The sequence below is a fragment of the Myzus persicae genome, unplaced genomic scaffold (genome assembly GCF_001856785.1).
Source record: "Myzus persicae strain clone G006 unplaced genomic scaffold, MPER_G0061.0, whole genome shotgun sequence".
Classification (NCBI taxonomy): Eukaryota; Metazoa; Arthropoda; class Insecta; order Hemiptera; family Aphididae; genus Myzus; species Myzus persicae.
The window spans coordinates 84,675-99,711 of record NW_019102823.1 but is presented as its reverse complement, the minus strand read 5'-3'; the positions used below and the strand labels follow the sequence as shown (position 1 = coordinate 99,711).

General features: G+C 33.8%; 1 protein-coding gene across 1 annotated transcript in view; it reads left to right on the top strand.

Moving 5' to 3' along the window:
* Positions 1-2,455: 2,455 nt before the first annotated feature.
* Positions 2,456-15,037, top strand: part of LOC111033180 (LIM domain transcription factor LMO4.2-like) — a 97,242-nt gene continuing 84,660 nt past the window's right edge. The window contains exons 1-2 of the mRNA XM_022313821.1: positions 2,456-2,512; positions 6,871-6,929. Of these exons, the coding sequence (XP_022169513.1) occupies positions 2,456-2,512; positions 6,871-6,929 (116 nt within the window). The remainder of the gene's footprint in view (positions 2,513-6,870; positions 6,930-15,037) is intronic.

The window sequence follows — 15,037 nt, the reverse complement described above, 5'->3', positions numbered from 1 at the left end:
TCAAAAAAAAGTAATTTATATAAGTAATATAATATGGTACACATATTTTAATACAACATTTATGGGTACAACGATCGCGATGTATAAATATCGTGTTTTTATAATAATTCCGTAATTGACTATTGTATTGCCAAAATGAATTAAAAATATCGATTTCCACCGTACCTGTTATATTACAGTCAAGATGGTTTTATTACTTTTTTGAAAGACCATGGAGAACGAAAAAAAATTATTTATGATAGAGGTCATTACTTTTAAACCATAATTATGAGTATGTTAGGTTTCTTTACTAATAATAATTTAACTACGCTCAATTTTTTACGTGTCCTAAATTTTTTAATTGACAGGACAAACCTATAAAAACAAGATACATTTCTCAAACCTTTTGGCAACAGCCCAAATTAAGATTATTTTTTTTTTGCTTATAAGTATTTTTGATTTTCTAACAATAATTATTATCTTTCTCTTATATTATTTAAAATTTAAATTTTAAATGCATTGTGTTATAACGTTACAACTAATACAATACTAAACCTAAACTGTTATCAATATATACATACCAAATGCAACAAATGTGGCTTGATTAACGTTTAAATTGGGAAAATGTGTGTACCTAACATGAATGTATTAATTTCGCTGTTAATTAAGAGAAACACAAATTTTAATACGACATTAAAAAATGAATAAGATATAAATTGTCTGCCACTTAGGTTGCCAAGTAGAAATTATTGTCTATATGACACCCACTCAATCTAAAAAATACACTTGTTAATTAATCTGCTTATTTCTTTGTAAAACCTTAATGAGATCGTTGTGGTTCAAATTTTTTTATGATAAGTTTAAGATTATGTACTTCTTAATAAATGCGATTTGAAATCACATTTTAAATATTTAAGTATCATAAATTAATATCTCGTTGTTAAGTAAAACATAATAATAGAATTTCTTTATACCTAGCTATATAAATTAAAATTAGATGCTATACAAGAATATTACAAACAGTTTCTTACACAAAATAGAAATTCGCAGAGTTCATTAACTGTTGGTTTATAATACCGATATAGTTTTTAAATTATTTTTTAGACATGTTTTTCAATTACAGTGTAAAGAAGGTTGTACAACTATATATGTTACTTTTTGAAGAGTTTTTACAAACGTTTAAATTATTTTCTGAACTGTAAAACTAATTTTTTACTTTGTGAAAAATGTATATAAAAACATTACAAAACATTCCCTTTTCCCTTATGTAAGAATACCATAAATAAAGCAATCGACTATCTAGTATTTTATTACTATACTACTATTATAGCTTTAATTTCTTAATTGTATGTAAATATACTAAATAGTTTGTAATGTTATAAGTTACAACGTTCAAACAATTATGTATTAGGATAATATTATGTTTGGTTGTATAAAAAAACTACCTTTTTATTGATCATTAACTTATTATATTTTAATTGTGGTTCTATTTTATCATACATCCGGGCTACTGCATACCTTTATACTCATATATTATACTATACATATACTATACTATAATATATAACCAAGCAATCTGTATAAAAATAATAATAATAATCTAGTCATATTTATTTCAATGGATAAAATAAGAATATTTAAACTCGTCAACATAATTGAAAATTATAGGTAAAATCAATGTTAAGTATAAAATAAATAGCTTTTTCCAGGAGATTGATATTAAAAAGAAATATTTTAAGCTACATTTTTGAGCTAACAATGAATAGAAATCTGAGAAAGCATGTATAATAATCGAATATTAATATAATTTTAGTACAAATACCAATTTAAACATTGCTCATTTATCGATTGTAAAAAAATACAAGTTTATAGTATAGGTACCCATATAGCTGTTAATTTTATTTTTTATGTAGTACGCATAACATACTAACGTTGGAATGTTAAATAGTAACATATTATAATACACCGACATTATATAGACATAGTGATAATGGTAACAACTAACAGATAACATTCCCGAAAGACATTTTTCCAAATAATAAAATAACAATATAAAAGAATACCACCCAGTGTATTATGTGTAAACAGCTAATATTTAAAGACCTTATAGAATGTATGATGTATTTCATCAAGTTTATTAATTTTGCATAGTATTTAGTATAGTTTATAATAAAATTGTTTTAAAAATGAATAATTTGCAAAGCATTTCAATTTTAAAAAATGTTTGATTATTGGCAGAAACATATACATAAGGTCCAGTGACCTCCAGTAATAATGTAATATCAATCATACTTCACCAACATCGGTAAATCTTAGATATAAAATAATTACAAAAACATATTTTTACATTTAAATAGGTTGTTTTTGACCAGGTTCGATTCACTTATTACCTATCAGAGGTAAAAATTGGCAAAGTGGTAGTTTTTTTTTAAAAAAGTTTACCTTATAACATACATATAGTGGATTGGTGACCATCATGCCCATTAATACGTTACTCACCAGCCACCACACGATTTTGCTACTGCAACCAAAAGTGAGTATGGTATATAATATATATAATAATAATATTTAGACAACGATATCAAACAGGTCGTACAAGAGTGATAATATACTTAGTATAATATTATAAATTATTAACACGCTATTGGTTGTTATTTTAGGTATCTATGTATACTATTGCGTATAAAATGTATTTATATATACGACGAACAATACTAACTGGGCACTGAGAACCCCTGAACTGAATACTCTATAATACTACCACCTATTCGTGTACACTATAATAATTATATTGGCTATACGACAACGATGACACGAGATTGTACTCTACTGCGGTGTGCATAAATCGGTTGTACAGAGTGAACGAAACTGTGCGCACGTGGTATACACGTCTGTATATAATATTGCCGCAGCCGTTAAAATAATATCATTATTTGAGTCCCTACACCCGCTCAAGCGTATTTGAATCACCCGCTACCTGGTGGGCGGGTGGTGGGTTGGGGCGCGCGTTAGTTGGTCCGAGTAATTTTTACTCGTATTTTTTCTTAATCAGAAAATTTGAAGGTGGCTTTCCGATCCGCGATGACTGCGACGTTTAATACTCTACTGTCTGAAATCTGTATAAAATGTAGAAAAAAGTATATTTTTTATATTTCATTTATACGTATAGGTACACATATGACTGCAGGGGTAGCCAACGTGCGATCGATCTATATGATAGCGATTTCCCCGATGCGTTTCTCCTCCCAGACAACGATGATTTTTATGACATAATAGCATTGATGACTTTTTAAACGATCATAAAACATAAATTAGCAATAATTATTGTTTAAGTGCGGGCCCACTGACAGGGGATCCTGTCCAACCAACCTTGGAAGCGTATAGTTGGTGATCGGGGCCCAGGGAATATTGGCTTCGTTATTTCCACTCAGGCACCACTTTGTCTACAGTCTACTGTCCATCCAGTTATTCAATTATAATTTGTATTATATTATCGAGCCAAGCTCGATATTAGTCAGTCGGCGGTGGAGTGCTCGGACGAGTATATACAATTATTATATTTTACGCAAGCATCAGGCTGTACCTATGTAACTGTATATAGGTACTCAGAGACGAAATGCAATAATGCATAATGTAGTGTTATTAAATTCACCTCTAAAATATATAGATATTTGCTTTACAGTTTTTAAAGGAGGGTCATGGTTTCCGAATCATCTGAATCGAGGGCTTGAGTATTTCTTAAGCCTCCCATAATTCACCCGCCGTAATTACGCGCCATCCGTGCATCCATTAAAGAGAAAATAGGACAAAGTTCTAGCGGTCTATTATAATAATATAATATAACCTGAACCCGAAACGAATCCTGTACGGACACGAACACTTATAAAAATACATAATATGCCCTCGATCGTTAGTGTAGATTGCCCGTTTTTTGTTTTGTTTTCGATTTGAATTATGTAGGTAGCTACATTCGTAAAACAAAAACATGTAATTTTGGCAGTTGTTATCGGTTTGTACGTATACGAGCAAAGAGTTATCCTCCGTAACGAGTACAAACATTTAAGCGTTAGTTGGTTTATAAAAAAACACACAAAAAAAAAAAAAACTGGATTACTCTGTATTATTATTATTACCATTATAACGCAAAATGATTAACACCTCTTCACGCGCGTGCAGTGCATACAAGTGCGTAGATGTATAATAATATTATGTAATATTACGTTTTCGAACGGTGCGATAAACATCTCCGGAGAAACGGTTTTACCCGCTTTTTAAAGTTCGTTACACTCCGCCCGAATAATAATATACATACATACTGTATAATACGCCGTTGTTGTTTTAATTTATAAATATATAATATGTTAATTACGAGAGTAATCCCGAACAGTTACCGGATTATATAGTGCAATATAGGTGGTATATATCCGTGACGACGAGTGTAAACATACGCAGGCACACATGTATCACACACTAACATAAGTAATATATATACTTATATGTTATATGTATATATTAAATAAATTTACTATGTACAAAAGAAATCCAACGATGTACGCAGTTGCGTGCCGCTACATCGGTTCGAAGTATTTTAATTTACAACCGAAATCGTTCTACCCCATTCCTATCTATATATATATATATATATATATATATGTGTATGTAAATCATAGCTATATAGGTATATATATATATATATATCGCGATAAATTTCAGCAGAAGGTAGGTTAGGTATACCTATACATAATATTATATTATACACAAGATTATTATATTATGTTGTATCAAAGGAAGCAATGTATTAGGTACATGCACGGTTATGGCATAATGTATATTCAACTAAGTATATAATATATAATATATTATTATAGTGTGCGTCCGAGTGGAAAATGCAATACAAACAAATAACCTCCCCCCGCTGCCATCAACACCCGAGTTATTGTAAAACAGTTTATAATTAATTTCATTCACGTTATTATAATACGAATTATCAATATTATTATAGTGCGGTGAAATTTAATACGTTCACGAAAATATAATTATAATTATTACAACGTACAAGTATAATGTATTGATGTTATATATTTTGTATTAGGTATGTGTGTAATTGGGTAGAAACACTAGAAACACGTTTAGGCCACCACATTTAACGCACGCTGTCCGTGTAATATTATTATTGGGACTGAGGACTTGAGCTTTTTTTTATATTGTTGTCTCGAAAGGTCTCAGAACAATGATGTGTCAAATGAGTGGACAATCTATATAAAAACATTTGGTTAGGTTTAATAATAGATATAAATAATAATTTCACTATTGCGACGTGATATTTTGTTCAAACCGCCGATAAACCACCAGACCCGGGCACCATGCCATCGATAATAGGTGTTATTACACACCACACGTGTATTATGGGAATTGAAATTTAATTGTCCGTATAGACCATAATATATACTTATAGTAAAATGGTTGTGGTTGTCCGTCATAATTTGCTATGATATAGAGATTATCGTGCTGTTTCCGCACGAAATGCTTTCGTTACATGTATTTCGATAACCTACGATCTAGATGACGAAGAAAAAATTAATGTTTATCAAATTTATATTCCATAATCACTATTTCAAAATATCATTTTTTTGAAAATATTTTATTTAAAATTATAAACTTTGAATCCGTTTTTTTAGATCATATTTCTTGTTTTTTGGGCGCACAGGCGCATACAGACTTTGAGATTTGTAAGTAATTGAAGTCCTTAGATCTAATAATTGTTATACAAAATTATTAATTACTAATTACCAATGTACATAGGTATAACAATGAAATATATTTTTCGATTTATCCGTTTCGTTTTCATTCGATGCATTTATATTTTACATAGGAACTATCTAATGCTTAAAATATGAGTTACCGTAAGAAACCTTAACAAGAATAGTCCCGAAAATTGAAATACTTTTGGTTTACACATTACACGAGGGGATCAATTCAAATGGGGTTGAAATCAACCCCTTCCAAGTTCCAATATGTCCGCAAGGATAATTAAATAGGTATAAAAGGTCATTGTACAGTTAATGTTTTACACTATTGTATTTTGTTTATTGTTTAACCTTTTACGCGGGCGTGCAGTGAAAAAAATTCGCAGGAACCCTCCTCCAGGTAATAGGTACAGTACAATAATATGATAGTCACATAGACACAAATGTGCGGACAAAATATCTGAGAGATTTTCGTATATAGTTTGATTAACAGCATTTAATTTTTATTTGGATACCGTCTAGTTGTTATCAATTGTTGAAATAAATAGTACTTAGGTGTCTACTGACGATATTTCCAAAAAAAAAAAAAATTTGTTTTAATTAAACCATTTTACACACAATGATGTCTGGATATCAGTATACCACGGTTGAAACGAGAAATTAAATTCGTCTCCGTGTCCAAAATTGTAAAAGTTACGCCGGTTAAAAATTGATAGGGTGAAAAAATAATAACGGCGGCGGCGGTGGCGGCGGCGCAAGAGTCGTCGTCGGCGGCGACGGTTTCCGAAGACAGTGGCGACCGCGGCCGACGCGATTTGCGCGGGAACGCGGCGGATGGGTCGCCACGCTCACGCACACCGCCGACGTCTGTCAGTCTGGCACCACGGCGCCCCGCGTGCATGATCTCTTGACGCAGGTACAGCTCCGCACCGGTCTCGCGCTCGTCTCGTCGCTCGTTCTCACGTTCAGTCGTTGGCCGGCGTTCTGTTCGCGCGCTCACTCGTGTCCCGTCAACGCGTATATTATCTACTGTTGTCAATCCGTGTGTCGTTTGCCGTTTTCATTTTTTTGTTTCTTTAATTTTTTTAAACTGTTTTGTTTGATTTCTCAGACCGTGTCCGAAAAGAACGATATTTTTACTTAGCCGGAAGACACGCAACAGAGCAGTCGGTCGACCGCCACCGCCGCTGCAGAAACGATCAGGTAAGACGTTATTACTTATACTACTAATGCCATTATAGTGTCATTATTCGTGTAGGACAACCTGGACAAGGTGTAGGTGCAGGTGTAGGTATAATAAGTTATAATTTTAACAAAATGCGCATACGTATAATACCTACATGTATGGCAATAACAGAATAAATTCTAATTTAAAACCAATAAAAAACAATCTCTAGTAGTGGTTTTTCCTCGTACAGAAAAAAAACTCATTACTATAACCCGGGGGCTATACGTCATGCTGTGTGATTATTAATACGCGAATGTCTATGTTATACGTCTCATTTGCGGTGGTAATCACGTGAAATAAAAGTAGGTTCTTAATAATTAAAATCACATTGTTTCCCGAGACGCATCATACGCGTAATAATATTTAAAGCATTTTTTTTAATTCTTCGTCGTCTCGAAAAAATAATAAAAACGATAAATGTTAGTGATGAGTTTTTTCAGAATACATCTGGGCGACAAAAGGAGCCACTCTTGAGCACTGTTTTTGATCTTGCCCAGTTCTCTCATCAAACCTTATGATTTAATTTCTTTAGCGAAGATTGTGGTATTTTAATTATATTCGTATTTATCGTTCTACACTTATCCTGCACATATGTGTAGTGTGGAACTCTCATTGACACTTATTAATTTTGTATTATGTACCTTGCCGCCTCGGTACCAATAGATACGTAAAAGTGGCTAATAAGTACGGTTCTAACTTTTTAAGAATTAAACACTGTCTTGTAACATTTTATTAGACGTTATCGTCTATGCGTTACCATCGTTGCTTGAAATTTTGTTTCGAAACGAAAAGTACGTGATAATAGTTTTTTAACGACTCGTTAATTTAAACGGCTAACTCTGGGAACAGGTTTTTTCCTATTACGTTTTATGAATTTACGATGTATTATACATTTATACTCACCGATGATCTGTTCCGAAATAATTTAATAGGTATAATAAATATTAATAGTCAACGTAATATAATATGCGCCTAATATCAATATAATAATATTATGCTCGTCACCCAATGTTGTCTACAAATACGGTACCGAATATTTTGTAATTTATTACGACGTCAAATTGTGTATAGCCACTATAATAGTATAGTTACCCCAAGCTACTAAGGTTTTTTAATTTTCTCCGGAAAAAAGTGCAATATCTAAAGATACTTATGATATAGTTAAAAATTGAATGTCATTAATCATCTATCGACACGCGTGGTTAAGAACTATTGTTTTAAAATCGAGTACTGGTAAGTACGTCATACATCCGTTATTATCACGTGGTCGAATACGAACAGCGACGGTGGTTCTTACTTAACCTAACCTAACCTAACCTAACCTATACATCCCTTCGTTAGTTATTTGTTTCTCATTTCTTCCGACAAATGACAATCGATGTCGTATATTATGCATAATATAGCATATTCAAGTAATTGAATTAGTCACATCAAAAGATTAATGTGAAAAAAATGTATTAGGTACCTAAGCATAGCTATACATCATACTTGGTTGTAAGTTTTGGCTAACACGTATGTAGATGGAACGGGTAAAATTCGATAGAGCACATGACTATATGCAACAGCAAATCATAACTACTATCATTATTATTATTATTATTATTATTATTATAGTGTTGTGTATAAACGCGTGGGTCGAATCCAATGTTATTCGTGTAGTATTATGCGAGGATCGTCGGACATCTGTTGTATCGGAGGGGGTGAAAAAGGGAATAAGAGAGATATAAAGTAGCGAACAAGTGAAAATCAGTGTCACGCAGTCAGAGGAGAAAATTTGTTTTCTTATTTTCATTTTCGTGTACATCCTCTCCCGGTCCGACGTTTATCGGTGGACTCCAGATGGTGGCGGTGGCGACGGCGTGTCTCAGCGGAAGAACGGTCTTTTGTAAAAATGTACAAAACGGTTACTATTACTATTATTATTTTTATTATTACCGACGCACCCGAAATCTGCGGCTCCTGTTTACGCGCGTATAGTGCAGGTCTCTCTCGGATAGTCGGTTGCCGTATTATATTATAATATATTATGTAGTTCGTCTCGCGATTAAAGAACGAAAATCGTTTCCCCCTTTTTTGAATGCGCGTTCGTTATCCCTCGCGCGCGAACGGATATAATAATATAATATAATATCACACGCACACGCGCACAAAAGGGCCCTAATTACGGGATCGAGCCGCTCTGCAGCATATTATAGTGTGTCGATCGAAAAAGGACACCACCACCTTACGCCTCTAAACTCGCACCATATAAAATAATAATAGTAATAGTAATAATAACGAGTTCCGCAATATTACGCGTATCGTGTGCGTGCGTGTGTATGGAAATCAAAGAGCCATTGTGCGAATGAGCTCGAGGATCGCGGTCGCCGGTATATATAGGTACGCGCGCGATCGGGATCGGTCTCGCGGGGCCGGTGTGACGAGCGTCGGCGTCGATTTTGGGGGGAGGGCTGCGATGTTGGGGGGGGGGGCGCAGGGAGAGGAGTGAGAAATTTTAATAACCGCCGCCGAAACAGCGGTGGGTCGTCGGCGTGTAGCCACGGCGGGGGTGGGCCTACGGTTGCGGGGGAGGTGGGGACGGTCGGTCGGTGCGAAAACGCAATTACACGGATTGTGTGCGTGAGCGCAGGCCGATGCGAGTGCGTCCGCGGCGCGCGTATAATTACGAAATACCGGGAATTAATTAAACACATTGTTGGTGCCCGCCGGTTAGACAATCGGTATAAATTACCCCCGCGCGCAAAACAATTAACCGGCGAAACTCGCGAGTACTCGACGCGCCGCGGTAGTGGCGTCGTCGTCGTCCGATACCGGCCCGGTGGCGGTCGAGTTCGATTCCGCCGGTCGGCGATTTGTATTCGGCCGTCTATGGTCACGCGGGTGAGACGACATCGTGATGTCATAATTCATTTGATAACACCTCTGAAGCAGCGTCGCCGCGGTGTCTCTATACCCGTGTCACGGTAGAGCTCGTCGCATATTACTATAATTGTACGCGGCAGAAGTATCGTGATAATAATACGACGGCTAAATAATCGGCAGTCTTTGAGGTCTGTTCTACGATATATTCGAGAAACGGAGACGAGGAAAATATTATCAAACCTGTAATAATAAAATTATGGTTTTCCCTATTTGTTAGGTACGTTATTGCGTTTTAATTTATGTACCGTCTACTTGTTTTCTTATACCTCGCGGCCTCGCGCACGTTATTGTTTACTGATTCGTGTATTTTCAACCGCAGCGGTGTTTAAGCTCTCTTCGTCTGACAATCGGTGTCCGTCGAATTATCGTAAATGCACGGTGCCGAGGAAGTTGTGAGTAGGTAACACTCAAACTCGCATGTCGTCGATGAAAGTGAATTAATTATAATCGAATAAAAGCCATCCCGTTAACATTTTTGAACGATTGAAAGAATTGTGTTCAAATATTCAATTATAATAATCGATTAGCCGCGATGAAAAATATATAATTCAATTTGTAATTGTTCTTTTACATTAGATGAAAATTGGTATAAACAAATTTATAATTATTCGATTAATTTGCGCATATCGATTTCATTGTTGTTGGCGAAACATATATAATTAATAAAAATCGTAATAATGGGATAAACAATAAACGAACGGCTGAATACACAAAAAAAATAAAACAGTATTATAACGTCTATTATTATCTTATATAAATGTTCTATGCAGTATGGATACGCCTGTAGTGTTGTACCTAATTACATTTTTACACACGACTCTAAGTGCCTATAGGTATGGCATGCCATACCAAAATCTATATATAAAAAAAACAATTAAGTAAACGTCGCTGACGATTTTCCTTTGAAAAATTTAACATGATATTTTCAGTTGATTTCGGTTTTATGGTATGATACATGTACACCGATGTACACCTATATTTGAACCCGTAAATTCAAATACACGGCGACGAATACTCTTCACTTTACTGTTTTAATCTTATTTTTATAACGTAATCGAGCGATAGTCTCCCCAAAAGTCGAAATCCTTTGAGGACATTTTTGGATTTTCGATTTTATTAGTGGTGATTTTATGTACTGTGTGGCTGACCGAGGGAATGTGAAGTTGTGTCATGGGTTTCCACCTTATACTATACAAAAAAGCGTTCTTCGCACCCCTCTTTCTATTTTGGACTGTCTGTAGTTGTTTTTAATCCGGTAAATAAACCCTTACCCGACCTTTCCACCCTACAGTTTTAGGAACCTCATTAGCTAAAGGTATTTTCTCCCTTTTCTTCCGATTCCCAGCCCGGAAAGCGAAGTTACTTAGTTTATTTAGCTAGAAGAACCCAATTAAATATAACAACTACAGAAGTTACCCGGGCGACGTTGACGGCTGAACGAGGCGGAGGGACTCGTGATGCGGTAGGAAGGTGGGTCTGATTTAATTAGAATGTAAATTACCTCTCTCTGTGTCGACGAGCTTATATGTGTATACAGGGCGGTTCGTTTAAGATTTTGGCCCAGTTTCGTTACTTGTTTTTCATCAAGTAGTATTTAAAGATTTATATATTTGAGAGCAATTTATTTACATTCAATTTTTAAAATGTATACAATTAGCATATAATATAGATTTTGGAACATTTTTTTTTTAAAATTCATATTGCTGAGAATCGGTAGAAATCGTTTTAAAATATATTCTAAGTACTTATGATTTTTAAAATTATACTATAATGTCGTGACTTACCTGATGGTTTTGTCTTTGTTTTACAAAGTTACTGGTACGATATAGTAAAATATTTATTCGGCAGTATAATATTTCCTTTGGGGCTTTAGATGATTGGCTAAAATGTGTTATACATTTATTCATCAATAATTAAATATAAGTTTATTTTAAAAAATCGTCCTGTACGTTTATCTATTGTTGTTCGCGACGTGTAAAGAGAACGAGAGTTGTCTGCAGGAGGCCGAAGTGACTTTTTATCTTTACAACTTTTAATTATGTCGGGCATTACTAGTGAAACTTTTAAATCGATCATCAGAGCTGGCCGATTAGTTTTAATTAAACGGCAAACGACCTGACCCTCCTCTTGTTTTAAATCGGTGAGCGGGAGGATGGTTATTGTTCTGAGGAAAGGGTTACTTTGGCGTTCCGTTGTTTTCCGGTTGAATACGGTACGGGACGAGGCGGAGACACAAGAGAAAACGAACCCTGCAGGATTAATTTACGAATTACTATTATCTACCCTCTTTTCTATTTGACGATTCAGTCTGTATATAAAATGAATACATGCCGAAGCTTGGAGTATCTATATAGTTATTTTAAATTTTATGACATGTATTTGAAAAATTAAATAAAGCTATACAAATTATAAAAATAATAATAAATCAAGATAAAATCACATTATTTTAAATTTCACAGTATATTTAGGTTATAGAATTTTAAATATTTGATTAATTATGTCATGATTTAGTTATTGTGGTGTGTTTTCTTGTAATTTATAACTTATAGGAAGTATATGCGTTATGGTTGTAGGTTGTAACCAAAGTGTATAGAATTTGCGGTGCTGACAAAAATACTAAAAATATGAGGGTTGTTTCATACGATAGTCACGTGGTAAATAGAGACACACTCGAATGGTTTAAAAAGGTTATTTACATTTAATTAAAAACAATATTGAGATTACTGGTCTCTTTTTGAACTGAATAGAAAACTGTAGTAACTCACAATGAAAAAAAAATGTTAGTTTAAGAGATCATTGCATTATATATACTTTACTCTGTTAAAATCCGACAATTCACTGAACAATAACTGCTGTTGGCATCGATTGATCGACGATAATGTTATTTCACTCTACCCCCGACAACATGGTCTGGATTGCCGTGACACATGTGTACCATGTGGTGTTATTTTAACTATAAAAATTCTTCAATACTTCTGCGCATATACATTCGACATGTGGTCTCTTTAGAGTTGCTATAAATTTCCATCTCTATCAAAACATCCGCAGTGTAAAAATCCCAAACGAGTAAACATTCCTGCAGGAGAAGGGAAAAAAATCCAATTTAAATGTCTGTGCAAATGTTATTTTTTATTTCGGGATTAAACTTTTATATTGTTTATTTTAATAATCGCATACACCGGGTTAACGAGGCATAATAATAATAGTTGTCGGCCGTATAAATAAAAAGAACCGGTGGAATTATCGTTGCAGCAGTAGTGGCAATTGCGAGGAGGTGGGCTAATTAAACACAGGAAATTAAAAACAAAAAAAATAGAAAGAAAGAAAGAAAAATAATTGCGATACGTAATTAGCATGCCCGTGTAACGTATAGTACTTGGCGTGCAAAAAATATATATATTGCATTCAGAGGTATAGGAGAGAGAGAGTGAGTGAGAGAGAGAAAAAAAACAATTATCGTAAATTAATTTTGACCTCGGACGGAAATGGTGAAATTTTACTAATGGATTTTTTTAGCCGCGCTTTTCACTTCGCCCCTCAACCGCTTTTTTCCTTTTGAATGGCTATTAATTGCGAAGTGTTAAAACGGAATGATTTTTATTATATTATATGTGACGTAAATGTGTGATTGTGTGTGCGCTAAATAAAATTTAAAGGACTGGAAGCTCGCACGCCATGAGACTGAACTGTCAAATTTCACACTTTTTTGACCGCAACCTTTGAAGCAGGATCTGTAGTATGGTAGTAACGGTGAAAAATAAAATCTATATTTATAGATATCTGCAACGTGTATTTCTGTACAAATACTATTGTGCGGTGGGGTGTGATGGGGAAAAGAGTTGCGAGAAAAACGTCGGTAGAGAAAAGGATAAAAACCAAGACCATGTTTGACATTGTGCCATTTACTATAACGAGAAGCAACAACAACTGAATGTAATTTAGAACGAGGGGTAGTAAGGAGAAATATAATATATATAACGATCGGCGGAGGCGCTGTTTGGACGAACATAACGAGATGCCCAGAATGCACGAACATCGAAGCCAAATGACGGCTATACGAAAAATCGTACGATTATTTTTTTACAAATTGAAAGGACAGTCGTAAATTGGCATATTTAGAAATCCCTAGTCAATGAACAAGAAAATATATAAAAGGTGATATTTCTCTAAGAAAATGCTCTTGACGGTTTTGTAATTCATCGGAAAATCTCGCACACTTTCTACATTTGTATAATATACAATCGACACACGCAGTGTACGAAAATGATTAATGATATGTATTTTAATATTTTAAGTCCCATAGTAAATGTCATCTAACAAACACGATTATTAATTAATAGTAATGGCCAATGGCTAATGAGTTATGACTAATTACAGTTACATATTAATTTTGTTCTTAAATCCACCTTAAATGTAAGTAGGTATTATACTTGAATATAACTATATAATATTAACATATTATTAAGTATTATATTATTATTCATATTTTATCTGGTTGTTAATTTGTAATTATTTTTAAGAATTTGATTTTTTTTAAATTTATCATTATATTACAATAAGTGCAAGTGAAGTGCGATGGGGACTTATTGAAGAATTCATCCGTTGATGGAACTTTTGGGGGATAATTAAATAAATAAATAAATAAATAAATAAATAAATAATTGAATAATAGGTGCGTAGGTTTTAATATAATTATACGGATCTTAACTAAGGTTGTTCATACCATAATATAATTATTCCATCGTTGGTTTTTTTGCTGAAAAAATCTTTAGAAAAACTATAGCAATATTTTCGGCTGCATCCGAGTTGGGTCCCAAATTTATAATTGCTACACTAGTTGGGTCCCGAATTATTTTAGGTACTATACTAGTTGGGTCCGGGATTTTTTTAGATACTACACTAGTTGGGTCCCGGATTTTTATAGGTACTACACTAGTTCGGTCCCGGATTTAAGTACTACACTATACTAACATTTTCCTTCCCATTTCAACAGACTTAGGACTGTCTATGATCTATTTAGACCACAGGTATGGTTAAAAATGTTTTTTACAGTTTTTTTTTTTTGTTTTGTTTCTTTTCCATTAAAATATAAGTTATTAGAATTTTATAAAAAAAAAAATCACTTTTGTGTTGGTAAAAATATTTAAAAGGTTAAAAACAA